This window comes from Trichechus manatus, unplaced genomic scaffold, assembly GCF_000243295.1.
Source record: "Trichechus manatus latirostris isolate Lorelei unplaced genomic scaffold, TriManLat1.0 scaffold00108, whole genome shotgun sequence".
In the NCBI taxonomy this organism is placed as follows: Eukaryota; Metazoa; Chordata; class Mammalia; order Sirenia; family Trichechidae; genus Trichechus; species Trichechus manatus.
The window spans coordinates 5,094,985-5,114,229 of record NW_004444044.1 but is presented as its reverse complement, the minus strand read 5'-3'; the positions used below and the strand labels follow the sequence as shown (position 1 = coordinate 5,114,229).

Here is a 19,245-nt window from a genome sequence, read left to right as displayed (position 1 = left end):
ACAAATATTGTATGAGACCTTTTCTGTAAAAACTCATGTAAAAGTTTATACACAAAAAGAAACAATTTTTGTTGGTTACAAGTGATGCGAGGGGTGGAGGGGAACTTAACAGACAATGGATAAGCAGTAACTTTGGTGAAGGGTAAGACAACACACAATACTGGGGAAGCCAGAACAACTTGTACAAGGAAATGTCATGGAAGCTCCATAGACACTTCCGAACTCCCTGAGGGACTGAATTGCTGGGCGGAGGGCTGTGGGGACCATGGTCTGGGGGGACTTCTAGCTCAATTGGCGTAACACAGTTTATAAAGACAATGTTCTAAATTCTACCTCTGTGAGTAGCATCTGGGGTCTTAAAAGCCTGTGAGCAGCCGTCTAAGATACTCCAATGGTCTCACCCTTCCGGGAGCAAGGAAGAAAGAAGAGAACAAGACACAAGGAAAATATTAGTCCAAACGACTAATGAACCACAGCTACCACGGCCTCTACCAGACTGAGTCCAGTACAGCTGGATGGTGCCTGGCTACCACCACTGACTGCTCTGACCGAGATCACAATACAAGGTCCTGGACAGAGCTGGAAAAGGATGTAGAACAAAATTCTAACTCACCAAAAAGACCAGATTTACTGGCCTGAGAGACTAGAGAAACCCCAAGAGTATGGCCCCCAGACACCCATTTAGCTCAGTGGTGAAGTCTCTCCCGAAGTTCACTGTTCAGCCGGGGAGTGGACAGCCCCATAAAACAAAATGGGACTAATGAGGCACAGCAGTCCAGGGACAAGGACTAAAAGGCAGAAGGGGACAAGAAAGCTGCTGATAGGGAAACCAAGGTTGAGAAAGGACAGTGTTGACATGTCGTGGGGTTGTTAACCATTGTCATAGGGCAATGTGTGTACTAAATGTTTAATGAGAAAGTATCTGTTCTGTAAACCTTCATCTAAAGTACAATTAAAAAAATAAAAAATAAAAAGAATTATTTTAGGTGAAAGGAAGGATAACACACACTACCAGGGGAAGTCAGCACAACTGGACTAAACCAAAGCTAAGAAGTTTCCTGAATATAATCAAACACTTTGAGGGACAGAGTGGTAGGGGTCTGGGAACCATGCTTTCAGGGGACATCTAGGTCAACTGGCATAACAAAGCTTATTAAGAAAATGTTCTGCATCCTACTTTGGTGAGTGGTGTCTGGGGTCTTAAAAGCTTTCAAGTGGCCATCTAAAATGCATCAGTTGGTCCCAACCACCTGGAGTGAAGGAGAATGAAGAACACCTAAGACACATGGAAAGTACTAGCCCGACAGACAGAAAGGGCCACATAAACCAGAGACTTCATCAGCCTGAGACCAGAAGAACTAGATGTTGCCTGGCTACCACCAATGACCCCCCTGACAGGGAGCACAAGAGAGAGTCCCAGATGGAGCAGGAGAAAGGTGGGGTGCAGAACTCAAATTCTAGTAAGAAGACTAGACTTAATGGTCTGACTGAGACTGGAAGAACCCTGGAAAACATGGCCCCTGGATTCTCTATCAGCCCAGAACCAAAACAATTTCTGAGGCCAACATGGGACTGGACTGTGGGACATAAAGTGATACTCATGAGGAGTGTGCCTCTTAGCTCAAGTAGATACAAGAGACTAAATGGGCAGCTTCTGTCCAGAGGTGAGATGGGAAGGCAGCGAGGGTTAGGAGCTGGTTGAACGGACATGGGGAATCAGGGGTGGAAAGGAGGAGTGTGCTGTCACAGTATGGGGAGCGCAATTAGAGTCACATAACAATGTATGTATAAGTTATTGTATGGCAAAAAATAAAAAAATAAAGAAAAACAAAAGACAGGAAAAAAAAAGGAGTGGACTTTCTGGGCCATAGGATATGTGTATGCTTGCCTTTGCTAGATAATAACAAATTGTTTTCATTGTGGATGTATCTCTTTACACTCTGACCAACAGTGTGATATGACTCACTGATCCACATCCTGACTAATATTTGCTATTATCACACTTTTTAATTTTGTCATGTTATCTGTTATTTGAAATGTTCTTTTCGACAATGAAAGTGACGCCATTCTTCTTCAATTTGTCACTCTTGGCATAGTAGACCATATGATTTTCTGACTCAAAATGGCCAATACCAGTCCATTTCAGCTCACTAATGCCTAAGATATGGATCTTTATGCATTCCATTTCATTTTTTACTACTTGCAACTTTCCTAGTTTCATACTTCATACATTCCATGTTCTGATTATTAATATATGTTTGTAGCTGTTTCTTCTCATTTTGAGTCATGCCACATCGGTAAATGAAGGTTCTGAAAGCTTGACTCTATCTACATCATTAAGGCTGACTCTACTTTCAAGAGGCAGCTCTTTCCCAGTCTTCTTTTTAGTGCCTTCCAACCTGAGGGGTTCATCTTGGCAGACAATGTTCCACTGTTATTCATAAAGTTTTCACTGGCCAATCTTTTCAGAAGTAGACTGCCAGGTCTTGCTTCTTAGTCTATCTTAGCCTTGAAGCTCCTCTGAAACCTGTCCACCATGGGTGCCCCTGCTGGTACTTGAAATATTGGTGGCATAGCTACCAGTATCACAGCAATATGCAAGCCACCACAGTACAAAAACTGACAGACTTGTGATGATCTATCCTGAAGTATACTGCTATCAGTGATAGGATAATATCTACATGCCTTCAAGGAAGACCAGTTAATAGGACTATTATTCAAATTTACTCACCAACCACTATTGCCAAAGATGAATAAACTAAAGATTTTTCCCAAATTCTTCAGTCTGAAGTTGATTAAACATGCAATCAAGATACATTGATAGTTACTGGTGATTGGAATAAAAAGTTGGAAACAAAGAGGAAAGATCTGTAGTTTGAAAATATGGTCTTGGTGATAGAAATGACACTGGAGATTGCATGATAGAACTTTGCAAGACCAATAAATAATTCATTGCAAATAACTTTTTTTCAACAACATAAATAGCGACTATACACTTGGACCTCACCAGATGGAAAACCCAGGAACTAAATCGACTACATCTGTGGAAAGAGACAATGGAAAAGCTCAGTATCATCAGTCAGAACATGGCTGGGGCTGACTGTGGAACAGACCATCAATTGCTCATATGGAAATTGAGTTGAAGTTGAAGAAAATTAAAACAAGTCCACAAGAACCAAAATACGACCTTGAGCATATTCTACTTGAATTTGAAGACCATCTCAAGAATAAATTTGATGCCTTGAACGCTAATGATCAAAGATCAGGCTAGTTGTGGGATGACAACAAGTACATCAAACATGAAGAAAGAAAAAGGTCATTACAAAAACAAGAAAGAAAGAAAAGACTAAAACAGATGTCAGAAGAGACTCTGAAACTTGCTCTTGTCATAGAGTACTTAAACCGAATGGAAGAAATGATGATGTAAAAGAGTTGAACAGAGGATTTCAACGGGCAGCTCAGGAAGACAAAGTATTATAATGAAATGTACAAAGACGTGGAGATAGAGAACCAAAAGGGAAGAACACGCTCAGCACTTCTCAAGCTGAAAGAACTGAATAAAAAACTCAGGCCTCAAGTTGCAGTATTGACGAATTCTACCAGGAAAATATTGAACAAGGTAGGAGGCATCAAAAGAAACTGGAAGAAATATACAGAATCATTGCACCAAAAATAATTAGTCAACGTTCAACCATTTCAGGAGGTAGCACATGATCACGAATCAATGGCATTTAAGGAAAAAGTCCAAACTGCACTGAGGGCATCATGGAAAACAAGGCTCGAGGAATTGACGGAATACTAATTGAGATGTTCAACAAATGGATGCAGCACTGGAGGTGCTCACTCGCCTTTGCCAAGAAATTTGAAAGACAGTTACCTGGTCAACGGACTGAAAGAGACCCATATTTGTACCCATTCCAAAGAAAGGTGATCCAACAGAATGCAGACATTTTTGACGGGTATCATTAATATCACATGCAAGTAAAATTTTGCTGAAGAAAATTTAAAAGCAGATGCAGCAGTACATCCACAGGGAACTGACAGAAATTCAAGTTGAATTCAGAAGACAACATGGAAAGAGCGATATCACTGCTGGATTGTGGCTGAAGGCAGAGAATACCACAAAGATTTTTTACTTGTGTTTTATTAACTATACAAAAGCATTCAACTGTATGGATCCATAGAAAAATATGGATAGCACTGCAAAGAATGGGTATTCCAGAACACTTAATTGTGCTCATGCAGAATCTGTACATAGACTAAGAGGCAGACGTTCAGACAGAACAAGGGGATACTGTGTGGTTCAAAATCAGGAAAGGTGTTCATCAGGGTTATATCCTTTTACCATACTTATTCAACCTGTATGCTGAGCAAATAATCTGAGAAGCTGGGCTATATGAAGAACATGGCATCGAGACTGGTGGAAGATTCATTAACAACCTGCGTTTTGCAGATGACACAGTCTTACTTGCTGAAAGCAAAGAAGGCTTGAAGCACTTACTAATGAAGATCAAAGACTACAGCCTTCAGTATAGATTACACCTCAACATAAAAATCCTCACAACTGGACCAATAAGCAGTATCATAAACAGAAAAAAGATAGAAGTTGTCAAGGATTTCATTTTACTTGGATCCACAATCAACGCCCATGGAAAGAGCAGTCAAGAAATCAAATGACTTATTTTCATTGGGAAAATCTGCTGCAAAAGACCTCTTTAAACTGTTGAAAAGCAAAGATGTCACTTTAAGGACTAAGGTGCCCCTGACTCAAGCCATGATATTTTCAATTACCTCATATGCATGCAAAAGCTGGACAACAATCTCAGCTTTCATCATTATGATATGACTTATGATACAGAGAAAAAAATAAGGGAGGTCCACTTCCTACTGATTTAATTCAGAGGCTGGGAGAGCATTTTTTGAAACTGATGTGTGTGTGTGTGTGTGTGTGTGTGTGTGTGTGAGAGAGAGAGAGAGAGAGAGGGAGAAATCAGGTTGTTAGTGAAGGGAGTTTACGTAGTGGAAATATCATAGGTCATGTCATCAGTAATTTGCTATTCATATCTGAAAACCCTATGCTTGCTCTAAACTTCAAGAGCCTCGAGAACTTCTATAGTTTGACTAAAGATCAGGGAAAATAACAGCTCAGAAGAGATAACAAAAATGTGGTCTGAGATGGTATTTATTGAATCAAATTCAATCAAATCAATGAGATCAAATTCTGAATCACACTCCTGGAAAGATTACAAAGAAAAATAGCTGTTTTTACCTAATCCATCCATGAATTTCTCCACAAACTCTGGAAATGTTCCAGGATTTGGATGAGCAGTTACCATTATATGGAAATAATAATAAGAAACAGCCACATCTTTGACATTCCGACAAAGATAGATCATCTAAGAGGACGAAATTGCGTATTTCAAAAATAGCCTCATCAAGTTTTATAATGAGCACATTTATGTTTCCAACTAGAAACATAATACATACTCATTGTAGAAAGTGTATACTATATATAAGATCTAAAAAAGACATCTCTTTCAGTAACCTGAAGTGACAGCAGGATTCAAATGTTGTCCAATATTAGTTTTCACTTTTTATTTTTATACCATTTTCACTTACCTCATTTGAGTCACACAAAATCCCCTTGATATAGATTGAGCCAGTTAAATTATTAGTATATTAAATTTATAAATGGAGAGACTAGACAGAATGAGGATAAATTATGAGGGCAAATTATTGTGAGTAAATAATTCGGTAAACCACTCTGCCAACAATACAGTCCTCTAGCCTTTATACTACACCTCCATCCTTCATACTAAAGGGGGGGGAAAAAGAGTCCTGTTGTTTCCTCATTTGCAATATTGAATAAAATATGTTTATAAGGGTCCATTTAAAAGTACACTGACCTCAGTGAAAGTATAGTCTCCGGGAATATATTGTTGAGTTTCTATTTTACATACAGTGGAAACACCAATGAACTAGGGATCAAGAAGCCTTGGTTCTAAGTGCCTGATCTCACATTAAAAAGTTCCATAATCATGTGCAAAGTACCAATCATTCTGGACATAAGTTTTCTCTCCATTAAATAAATTAGTTGCATCACGTCTTCACTGCCTCTTCTAGGTGTGATATTCAATGCTGCAGGAAGAGATCTGCCTCAACTCCAGCATTGCTGTGGTCTTCTCCTTCGATCTCAGGCACCTAAGCAATGCCATCAGAGAGGGCTGTTCCTGACACTCGACTCTTTACTGGGTATAAATCACATTACTACCTTGCCGTGCTCACGTCTCTCTATTTTCAAACAATTTTAAAGAACATTTCTAATTCATTTTTGGGAAGCGTGGCTCTCACTTTTAAGGTCCTGCTGTGAAAACCTCCAATTACTACAGAATAAAAGTGAAATTTACTTTATTAGCAAAGCCAGCAGACTTACTGAACTTTTTAAATATTATTGGCAACAATTCTCTCCAATGCTTTTCACCTAAGAGCTGAATGGAATTCTTTGTCAGTTTCTATTCATATCACTTTTCATATTCATATCATATTCATATGAATATGATTCTGAATTTTTACCCCTTGCCATTCTTCATATTATTCTTTCATTCTTGGATGTTCTCTGCATAGGATTATTAGCCATATTTTAAAGTCTGGCTCCAAGTCCTCTGTAAGGTTTTTTATGATTCTTTGGTGGAGGGGTGGGTGTGATCTCTCCTTCCCTTAAACTCTCAACTCTTTTGACAGTCCTATGCTACACTCCATTTTGTTGTTGTTGTTGCACATGTACTTCCCTTTCCTCATTATCAGCAAGGGAGTCCAAACTTCTTAACTTGGCTGCTGCTATGGACTGAATAGTGTGCCCAAAAAATATGCACTGAAGTCCTAGCCACTATATCTGTGGATGTGATCCTGTTGGAAATAAGGGGTTTTTGTTACATTAATGAGGTCATATTAGTATAGGGTGGGTCCTAAACCTCATTACTCTTAGGTTACAAAAAGAACAGAATGGACACAGAGACTCACTCAGGGAGAAGATGGACACTATATGAGGACCTGTCTACAAGCAAAGGAACACCAAGGATCACCATCAGACACCAGAAACTAGGAGAAATTCCCACAGAATAAACCAACACAACCAAGACGTTGTTTTAGACTTCCAGCCTCCAGAACTTTGAGAAAATAAATTTCTGTTATTTAAAGGTACCTAACTGTGGTATTTCTGTTACAGCAGCACTAGGTAGATAAAACAGCTTCCAATGCCTCTTATACTCAATTCCTCACTTATCTCCCTTCACTCATCCTGCCAACAAGTACACTTAAACTTCCAGTCAAACTGAACTTGCTTCAGCTCCATCCGTAATTGCTTCTGGGGTGGCAAAAACTAACTCCTATGGATGCTTCAAATATCAGCCAAGATGTTACTTACTCCTAAATGCCTTCTATGCTTCAAGTGTCTGGATTAGAACTCTTCTTTATCTATGGAGGTAAGAGACTTATAAAAAAAATAATAAAACCAAACCCATTGCTGTCAAATCGATTCCAACTCGTAGCCACCCTGTAGGAGAGAGTAGAATTGCCCTATAGGGTTTCCAATGCTCCAGGGCTATAATCTTTATGAAAGCAGACTGCCACATCTTTTCCCATGGAGAGTTTGGTGGATTTGAACCTCCAACCTCTTGGTTAGCAGATGATCACTTAACCACTGAGCACCAGGGCTTTAAGAGGCCTATAACAAAAAAAGAAACAAAACTCATTGCCGTCAAGTGGATTCTGACTCATAGCAGCCATATAGGACAGAGTATGGAATCCTAGTGGCCAAGTGGTTAAGAGATCGGCTGCTAACCCAAAGGTCGGCAGTTTGAATCCACCAGCCTCTCCTTGGAAACCCTATGAGACAGTTCTCCTCTGCCCTATATGAGTCAGAATCGACTCGACAGCCCCCAATAACAACAAGACAAGAACTGTCCTACAGAGTTTCCAAGGAATGGCTGGTGGATTTGAACCGCCAACTTTTTGGTTAGCAGCTGAATTCTTAACCACTGTACTACCAGGGCTCCAAGAGACCTAGCACCTACTATTTTGTCTGTTTACATTTCCCTTTCCTTTAATGGATGATGTGTCCATGAGGAAAAGGATGGCACGTGCCTTGTTAACTGTCACATCACTGGCACATGATAGGCACTCAATAAATATTATATACAGGAAGAAAAATTATTATAGGTATATATGTCCATATCTTCTCTTCTCTACTGTACTATAAGCTACTTAAGTTAAGGTCCTTGTCTGGTTTGTTTGTCCCACAATGCTGAATACAGTATTTTGTAAATAGAGGACACCCAATGTCACAGCGGCAACGGTAATCGGGACGGCGAAGACAGTAACCAACTGCACAACTTACAGAGAAGTGGGGCCAGGAGGGTCACTCTGAGGAGTGGACCCCGCTTCAGTCCCAGGAGTTTATTTTATAGTCAATACAGCAAGCAATAAAGCAATTAACAAAACAATGGGCTTTGGGTGTGGGCAAGGGAGAAGGAATTCAGGTAAACAAGCCAATCAGTAAAACAAATCGTGACAAGTCGCAACATGTTGGAGACAAGTCTCAACATGCTGTGCAGCATAGAGGCCTGTGGGGGCTGCAGTTGTCAATAGTGCAGCCATGTTTAAATGGCATGTATCCCCACAACGCAATACAATCAGTAACAACAAATACAAAAGCAACTACCATTACTGTTTGCAACATGCTAGGCACTGTGTTGAGCACCTTACAAGTATTATTTCATTTGATCCTTACAACAACCCTAAGAGAAGGATGCTATTATTATTCTTCTTTTACAGATGAGGAAACTGAGGCTTAGCGAGTTTAACTAGTTTTCTCAGAATCATCTCTGGTCAATGGAAGAGTTGGAATTGAAATCTAGATTCTGTGATTATACTGACTGTAGTCTATATGTATTAAATTCCTATAGATTCAATGAAAGAAAAATAAACACACCAGTGTGCACAAGGCACACTTAAGGTGATAGCTGACGTTATCATTCTTAAATTTCTTCGACTGGGATAAAGTTCTAAGAAAATTTGCCACTGTTTATCTTACAGTTCTTTTCCCAGAATAAGACGGGAAGATATTCAGGTGGCAGATAAGTCTTCACTATCCTAAGAGATGACATATCTTTTAATTGTTTTACTCCTGATTTAAAGAAAGAAAGCTAATGTAAGACAACATTAAAAATTATAAACATTTATATAGACATGTATAGTTATTTTAAAAGTAGATGTAACTTAATAGATCATATTGTATTAATAATGACAATACAAACCTACTATGAAAAATACTATAGATACATGAAATTGCAGAGAAAAATATCAAATAATATTTCATCTCCTGAGAATAATCGTTATTAACATTTTGGTAATCAACTTTCCATATATATATATATCTATATGCCCAGACTCATAGCTACACAAATACTATACACATAGATGGGATTTTTTTATATCTTCTAAATGCCTCAATATATTTTATACAAACTACAATGTCATGAAGCATAGAATATCCTAAAATTTTTAATTATTTCATAATATTATTATAACACATTTAACTATTCTATTATTAATTAACATTTAAGCTGTTCCAAATTTTTCACAATATTAAAATAATCTGTGATGAATATCCTTTTTCATATACTATTGGAAATTTATGGGCATTTTTCCAGTGTTTAAAGTATTATGAGGTTCAGCCAAATAGATGTTTATGTATTAGTAGGCTTCGATGAAAACATATGAGATGTGATTTTCACTCTGTTTCAGACACATGCTGAACCCCTCTCAAGATATAAACGTAAATTTACATACTCTCCCATGTAGAAGACATAATTCCAATTCCATCCTCTCTTATAATTTGTTTCTTGCACCATCTATATCCACACTTTAAAATACAGGCACATAGCTTTTAAAATCAGTGTAAACATTACCATCAAAGTGCTCTTCATTTGTGCATTCCAAGAAAGGTATTCGATTAAAAATGGCATCTTCTTTACACTGTTCAACATTACCTTCTTTATAGATCAAGTCTACAATTCCACTAACACAGGTTGTACCTGTAAAAATTAAGCATACTTAATAGGAGTCTCCCACTGATCATGCAGAGCTAATGACGGGAGTGCCAGATTTATAGATGGATCAATTAGGAAGATATCAGTGCAGTGTTATTTGAAGGTACAAATGTAATGTTATTTGTAGGGTGTCAGAATAGCCAGGAGAGACAAAAAAATATTTCCAAAAATGTTTAACCAACCCCAAACTAGCCTCAATAAATGAGGATGGATATTGTAATAAGACACACCTGGGGATGGAGTTGAAATTTGCCCATGAAGAATTGTAACACTCTGAAAGCTGATAACAGTTTTAGGCTTCAATTTTTACATCTAAAAGGTAAGGAGGCTTGAATATATGATGTACTCAGGCATGCTTTCAACCACAAACTTTAGTAGACAGAGTCTACTCTGTCTCAGGTTGGGTCCTAGTTCAGAGGATATAGAACCCTGGTGGAATAGTGGTTGAGTGCTATGGCTGTTAATCCAAGGGTCAGCAATTCAATCCGCCAGCAGCTCTTTGGAAATTCTGTGGAGTTGTTCTAAGCTGTCTTATGGATTGCTACGAGTCAGAATCGACTCGATGGCAACGAGTTTGTTTTTTTGGTTTAGTCCCTGCTGTACGGTGGCCAAAGGCTCCTTGAAGAGTCAGAAAATATTCAATAATTACAACACTTCCTTCTCAAGATGCTGTAAAACAGGTTGACACAAAGGTTTAAAGGACTGCAGCTGCTGTGACTTTTGAAATGCCTTCAAGAATACGTGGTAATTGAACTGAGCCTTAAATACTGGCATAAATTCACTAGTTGTGTGAGGTATGAAAGGTTTCTACCAGGCAGAGGAATTGTCTTTTTTTTTTTTAATCAAAGGCCCAGGTACTTAACAATGGTGTCTTAATCATCCAGTGCTGCTACAACAGAAATACCACAAGTGGATGGCTTTAACAAAGAGAAATTTATTTCCTCACAGTTAAAGTAGGCTAAAAGTCCAAATTCAGGGCATCAGCTCCAGGGGAAGGCTTTTTCTCTCTGTCGGCCTTCTTCTCTTTGGTGTTCCCCCGGACTCGATGCCTCTCTGCGCAGGGACCCCAGTCCAAAGGACACGCTCTGCTCCCGGCACTGCTTTCTTGATGGTATGAGGTCCCCAACTCTCTGCTTGCTTCCCTTTCCTTTTATCTCTTGAGAGATAAAAGGTGGTGCAGCCCACACCCCAGGGAAACTCCCTTTACATTAGATCATAGATGTGACCTGGGTAAGGGTGGTGTTACAATCCCACCCTAATCCTCTTTAACATAAAATTACAATCACAAAATGGAGTCCAACCGCACAATTCTGGGACTCATGGCCCAGCCAAATTGATACACACATTTTGGGGGGGACATAATTCAAACCATGACAAATGGTATACCCATTGCCATGGATTTGATTCCAGCTCATGGTGACCCTGTGTGTTACAGAGTAGGACTGCTCCATAGCATTTATCTGGCTGTAATCTTTTATGGAAGCAGATCACCAGGCCTTTCTTTTACAGAGCCATTGGCTGGATTAAAACTACCAACCTGGCGATCTGCTCCTGTAAAGATTACAGCCTAGGAAACTTTATGGGGCAGTTCTATTCTACTCTACAGGGTCACTGTGAGTCAGAATTGACTCAACGGCACACAGCAACAGTTCATCCTAAGGAGTTTGAGTTGTTTTCTAACAGTTATGGAATGCATTGATATACATTAAAAAAGATAGCAAGCATGTCAGAATTGTGTTTTAAAAGAATTTCTCTAGTGGCTGAATAGATAGGGCAATGGAGTGAGAGGTCAATGAAAGGAAAGCCAAGAAACCTAGTAAGAGGCTGACTGTGAGAATGAATGGGCAAAACATTTTGATTGATTGAATATGGGAGATGTAGAGACAAGAGGAATTGAATTTAGAATTGCTGTCAGGTTTCTTCTTTGGATGACTAATGTTTTGCATTGAGTTGTGTCCCTCTAAAAGATATATTGGAGTCCTAATCATTGGTACCTGTAAATGTGACCTTCTCTGGAAGGAGTTTTTGGAGATGTTATCAGTTAACATGAGGTCAAACTGGAGTAGGGTGGGTCCTAGTCCAACCTGGGTAATGTCCTTATAAAAGAGAAAAGACATAGGGAGACACACAGAGGAATGATGACCATGTGAAGACGCATCTACAAGCCAAGGAATACCGGGGGCTATAAGAATTGGGAGAGAAAACAAAGTATTTTCCCCTAAATTTGGAGGGAGCTATGGCCTGGAAGGCAAATTCATTTGGACTTCTACTCTCTAGAACTTTGAGACAATACATTTCAGTCCTTGCAAACCACCTAGTTTGTGGCATTTTGTTACAGCGGCCCTCAGAGACTAATACAACTGATATGGTACTATCTTTGATCCAGACAGGAAAGAGAGGTGAAGGCACAGTTTTAGGGTTAAGGTAACCAAAGACAATCAGTTTAATATTTGACGTATTTATTTTTAAGTGCTAATGAACGACCAAATAGAGAAGTCTGAATTGGACCTTCCTAATTGTTATATGCATATGATTGTATGACTCCAGAACTATCATTAAAAGTTGAGCTGATTTTTAAAAAAATGTTGCTTAATAATGGAGTTTTGTAGATAGATTTAAAGATGAGGAGACGGTTAGCTAAAAGAATTTTTAAAAATTTATAAAAGTTCTTAAACATATTTTGTAAATACAAAGATAACATTAATGACCTAAGCTAAACACAGTCTGTAGTTTGAATTGTTGTTGTTTTAAATTATAGTTAAGTTTATGTATTCATCCATCTATATTACATACATTTTTAATTTAGCCAACAATATTAATTTGTCAAAGTGCCTTTCAGTTTATAGGTACAGACGTTGGGCATGGAACAGTGGGATAATATGCCTCTTTTCTGTGTCCATATCAAAATTATTCTTTATTTAATATGGGCAATTAGCTGGAAGATGAGTAAGAAATGAACTCATTAATATTTATAATTCAAGATGGGTTTATCATTTCTATTTGAAAAAGGAACACTGTTGGCATATCAAGGTTACTTACCAGATTTGGGATAGGTGGCAATAACGAGATCCTCTGGCCTCACCTGGAAAGCCTCCACATTATCCCAATTTTCAGCAAAAGTTTCATATATTAAAAGTCCCTGAACAGTGCAAAGTTTTCCAAAATGCTCAGATTTGGAAGAATCCATCATCTAGTGGTAACTGCAAGAAAAAAGTTAAATTTTCCACTTTACACATACTTTCAAATGTTTTAACATCATCAATAATAATTATGTATATTGAGGTCCTTCTACATATCTAGGACATCTAGTTGCTGGGTGTATGGAGTAAAGGCTTATTAAAGAAGTACATGTCTTGGACTTTGTGCTTGAAGACTGTCTGATCATATTAGGAACATAGATCTAATATATAAAAGAATAAGGAAGAGGCATTATAAAGTAAAATGCTTAACTAAGTAAAAGTGTGCTATAAATAATAAGTTCTGTGATGAATGAAAACAACAGTGCCTTTAATTTCTCTGTTAAAATTGATGGGCCATATAAAAAGATGTAGAGATCCAGAAATATAACAATATTTGTCAGAGTTCAATTATGTTAACATTAAATAACAATAAAGATTGTTGATCACATTTGACAGCTATTGCAAGATCTCGAAGTCAGGTCTTTTTTAGGTTCCTAAATGTGTTCTATTTAAAGAAAAGAATTCAAATTCTTGGTGAATGGATTAAAGCAGATGAAAGTAGTGACCTTGTCATGGGTATATATAAGAGAGTACAGAGGATTCCACCTGGGACTTCCAACATTACCTTTACTTTTCTTTTCAGTTGATCGATAAAGTAGTGGACATTCCCATTGAGTAACTTGCCTGAAAATAAAAAGGTCTAACAAGTTATAGTTTGATTATTCATCTCCTGATCCCAGGACAATCCACTTAATATTCAGTTAGTCATGTTGTTATTGTTAGGTGCCATCGAGTCAGTTCCAACTCATAGCTATCCTGTATACAACAGAATGAAACACTGTCCGGTCCTGCACCATCCTCACAATCATTGTTATGCTTGAGCCCATTGTTGCAGCCACTGTGTCAATCCATCTCATTGAGGGTCTTCCTCTTTTTTGCTGACCCTCTACTTTACCAAGCATGATGACCTTCTCCAGGGACTGATCCCTCCTGATAACACGTCCAAAGTACGTGAGACATAGTTTCACCATCCTTGCTTCTAAGGAGCATTCTGGTTGTACTTTTTCCAAGATAAATTTTTTCATTCTTTTGGCAGGCCATGGTATTTTCAATATTCTTCACCAACACCACATTTCAAAAGCATTAATTCTTTGGTCCAGATTTTGTACGCATATGAGACAATTGAAAACACCATGGCTTGAGTCAGGCACACCTTAGAGGACATCTTTGCTTTCCAATATTTTAAAGAGGTCTTTGGCAGCAGATTTGCCCCATGCAATGTGTCTTTTGATTTCTTGACTGCTGCTTCCATGGGTGTTGATTGTGGATGCAAGTAAATGAAATCCTTGACAACTTCAGTCTTTTCTCCATTTATCATGATGTAGCTTACTGGTCCAGTTGTGAGGATTTTTGTTTCCTTTATGTTGAGTTGTAATCCATACTGAAGGCTGTGGTCTTTGATCTTCATTAGTAAGTGCTTTAAGTTCTCTTCACTTTCAACAAGCAAGGTTGTGTCATCTGCATAATGCAGGTTGTTAATGAGTCTTTCTGCAATCCTGATGCCCCTTTCTTCTTCATATAGTTCAGCTTCTCTGATTATTTGCTCAGCATATAGATTGAGTAAGTACAGTAAAAGGATATAGCCCTGACACACACTTTTCCTGATTTTAAACCACACAGTATCCTTTTTTCTCTTTGAATGACTGCCTCTTGGTCTGTGTACAGGTTCTGCATGAGCACAATTAAGTGTTCTGGAATTCCCATTCTTTGCAACGTTATCCATAATTTTTTATGTTCCACACAGCCGAATGCCTTTGCATAGTCAATGTCTTAGGCTGGGTTCTCCAGAGAAGCAAAACCAGTAAAGTGTATAAATATATATAGAGAGAGAAGTTTATATCAAGGGAACAGCTCACGTGATCATAGAGGCTAGAACGTCCCAAGTCTGCGCGTCAGGGTAGAGGCCTCTCTCAATTCACACAGCCGCAGAAGCTATCAAGCCCAAGATTGGCGATTAGGAGAGCAGGGCTCCCGCTCACAGGCTGTGAAGGTTGATGAATCCCAAGTTCAGCAGATAAGCTGACAGTTCAAGTCCCAAGAACTGGAGGTGAGACAACAGGAGGCAACCGCAGGATCCAGAGAGAGCAAACAGCAAGAACGTCTGCTTATGTTCAGCTGCAGGCCACACCCCCACAGAAACTCCCTTTCATCTGATTGGCTACTCAAGCAAATTCAATCATGGTAGTGATCACATATAAACACTGAAAATCATGCCCCAGCCAAGCTGACACACAATCTTAACCATCACTGTCAATAAAACACAGGTAAACATCTTTCTGATATTCTCTGCTTTCAGCCAAGATCCATCTAACATCAGTAATGATATCCCTCGTTCCACATCTTCCTCTGAATCTGGCTTGTAGTTGTGGCAGTTCCCTGTAGATGTACTGCCACAATTGCTTTAGAATTATTTTCAGCAAAATTTTACTTGCATGTGATATTAGTGATATTGTTCGATAATTTCCGCATCGTGTTGGATCATTTTTCTTTACAGTGGGCACAGATATGGATCTTTTCCAGTTGGTTGGCCAGGTAGCTGTCTTAAAAATTTCTTAGCATAGATGATTGTGTGTTTCCAAGGTTGTATCCATTTGCTGAAACATCTCAATTCATATTCTGCCAATTCCTGGAATCTTGTTTTTTGCCAATGCCTTCAGTGCAGTTTGGACTTCTTCCTTCAATACCATCAGTTCTTGATCATATACTACCTCCTGAAATGGCTGAACATCTACCAATTCTTTCTGGTTAGGTGACGTCTATTCCTTCCATTTTCTTTTGATGCTTCCAGCATCCTTCAGTATTTTGCCCATAGAATCCTTCAATAGTGCAACTCAAGGCTTGAGTGTTTTCTTCAGTTCTTTCAGCTTGGGAAATTCCACACGTGTTCTTTCCTTTTGGTTTTCTAACTCCAGGTCTTTGCATATTTCATTACAATACTTTACTTTGTCTTCCCAAACCACCCTTTGAAATCTTATGTTCAGCTGTTTTATTTCTTCATTTCTTCCTTTCACTTTATCTACTCTACATTCAAGAGCAACATTCGGAGTCTCTTCTGACATCCATTTTGGTCTGTTTCTTACTTTCCTGTCTTTTTAATGACCTTTTGCTTCCTTCATATATGATGTCCCCCCACTACTTGTCTGGTCTTTGGTCAATAGTGTTCAATGTACCAAATCTATTTTTGAGCTGGTCTCTAAATTCAGGTGGGATATACTCTAAGTAGTATTTTGGCAATTGTTGACTTTCTCTGATTTTCTTCAGCTTCATCTTGATCTTTTATATGAGCAATTGATGGTCTTCCACAGTTCCACACTTCCTTGTTCTGACTGATAATACCGAGTTTCTCCATAATCTCTTTACACAGATTTAGTCAGTTCGATTCCTCTGCATTCCATCTAGCGATGTCAATGTGTATAATTGCTGTTTATGTTGTTGGAAATAGGTATTTGCAACGAATAAGTCAATGGTCTTGAAAAACTCTATCATGTAATTTCTGGCATTGTTTCTATCACTAAGTCAGTATTTCTCAACTACAGATCCTTCTTCTCCAACTTGTGCATTCCAATCACCAGTAGTTATCAATGCATCTTGATTGCATGTTCGATCAATTTCAGACTGCAGAATTTGGCAAAAATCTTCAGTTTCTTTATCTTTGGCATAAGTGGTTGGTATGTAAATTTGACAAATAGTCATATTAACTGGTGTTCCTTGTAGAGGTATGGAGATTATACTATTACTGACAGTGTCGTATTTCAGGACAGCTTTTGAAATGTTCTTTTTCACAATGAACGTAACACCGTTCCTTTTCAATTTATCATTCCTGGCATTGTAGACCATATTATTGTCTGATTCAAAATGGTCAATATCAGTCCGTTTCAGCTCACTAATGCCCAGCTTTATGCATTCCATTTCATTTTTGTTGACTTCCAATTTTCCCTTGATTCATATTTTATACACTCCTTGTTCTGATTATTAATGGATATTTGCAGGTATTTCTTCTCATTTTGAGTCATGCCACATTGACAGTGAAGGTCCTGAAAGCTTTACTCCATCCTCATCATTCACATCAACTCTACTTTGAGGGGGCAGCTCTTTCCGATTTGTATTTTGAGTATCTTCCAAACCGAGGGGCTCATCTTCTGGCACTATGTCAGACAATTTTCCACTGCTATCCATAATGTTTTCACTAATCAGTTTTTTCAGAAGTAAATCACCAAGTTCTTATAAATATAATTGAACCAGGTAAACTGAGACATGATATAAGAATTATATTTACCTTGAAATATAAAGATTAGTACATAAAACCCTTTTAAATAATACAGGAAAGAAACAAGCAATTTTATATGGTTATAAATTTTAGGCTACATAACACCTCAAGTTTCCTGTCTTAGTCATCTAGTGCTGCTATAACAGAAATACCACAAGTGGATGGCTTTAACAAAGAGAAGTTTATTCTCTCACAGTCCAGGAGTCTACAAGTCCAAATTCAGGGCGTCAGCTCCAGGAGAAAACTTTCTCTCTCTGTCGGCTCTGGAGGAAGGTCCTTGTGATGAATCAGTCTTCCTTTGGTCTGGGAGCATCTCGGTGCAGGAACCTCAGGTCCAAAGGACGCGCTCCGCTCCGTGCACTGCTTTCTTGGTGGTATGAGGTTCCCATGTGTCTCTGCTCGCTTCTCTCTTTTATATCTCAAAAGAGATTGGCTTAAGACACTATCCAATCTTGTATACCTCATCAGTATAACCTCATCATAGTGATAAGAGTTTACAACACATACGGAAATCACATATAACCTCATCACAGTGAAAGAGTTTACAACACATAAGGAAATCACATCAGATAACACAATCATACAATACTGGGAATCATGATCTACCCAAGTTGCAGATATTTTTAGGGGACACAATTCAATCCATGACACTATCAAAGTTGTGGCTAAGCCAACAGCAATTTGAACTACAGGCTGAAAATTAAAATGCCTAAAATTGACTTTAAGGAAGATTAATGGAACAAAAGGAGAAAAAAAGCAAAATAACCAACGTCCCTCTTAGCAAGAATTAAGTAGTCATCTGACATTAGAACTGAGTGTTTCTTTTAATGTGAAATGACTATTTCTTCTATTTGTCTGACCTTAATGAAGTCCAGTTCTATCTTGCCCACTTTGGACCCCAGTTACTGAAATAAACAGAATAAACCACATATTCTATATTCTGGAAATTTGTCTTAGGGTGTTGCATGCACTTGCATGCACTGCACGTGTGTGTGTGTGCGTGTGTGTGTGTGTATGTGTCTACATGCATATGTAGGGGTGGAGGGAGAATAGAAGTAGAAAAATGAGGATGTGAAATGGAGTCCTTCATCCATTACACTTTCATAAGACCCATGATCCTGAAGACTTCCTTTGAACCAAGACAAAGTAGAAGCAATCTCGGAAAGCCTGAGAGATTGTGTACAGTGTAAACAATAACAAGGAGCTTTCTGTGGTAAAATTGGAATAATGCAAAAGACATTTAAGTTACATATATATTTTCAACACAGACGTCATTCTAAGGAGTATAATACTCTGTGGATGCAAGACAGAAACTTCAAGAAAGGGGTAAAATGAAAATTTTACCTCAGAGTTTAATCCTTTGTTCCGTTTTTATTTTAAATTGGTAGTGCTGCTGCTGAAAGGAACCCAGGAAGCTGGTGGTAGTACCAGAAGAGCAGGACAAAGGGAACTCAAGGAAGCTCACTCCTGAGACTGGAAGAAAAACAAGTTCAAGACTTTGATCTGAACTTTGTAGTCAATGACTTTACAGTTAGCTCTAAAAAGTTAGATATAGTTAAGATATAAATAGTTTGAACTGCTCACACACAGACGTGCACGTACACAGAGGCAAGCCCTGCTGTTTTAACAG

At 38.4% G+C, this 19,245-nt stretch overlaps 1 protein-coding gene across 1 annotated transcript in view; it reads right to left on the bottom strand.

The window, feature by feature from the left end:
• LOC101351259 (estrogen sulfotransferase) overlaps positions 1-13,299 on the bottom strand; it is a 30,772-nt gene extending 17,473 nt beyond the window's left edge. The window contains exons 1-4 of the mRNA XM_012557550.2: positions 13,149-13,299; positions 9,969-10,094; positions 9,089-9,184; positions 5,270-5,398 (exon numbers count right to left, since the gene is read on the bottom strand). Coding sequence (XP_012413004.2) covers positions 5,270-5,398; positions 9,089-9,184; positions 9,969-10,094; positions 13,149-13,299 — 502 coding nt within the window. The remainder of the gene's footprint in view (positions 1-5,269; positions 5,399-9,088; positions 9,185-9,968; positions 10,095-13,148) is intronic.
• Positions 13,300-19,245: the final 5,946 nt, after the last annotated feature.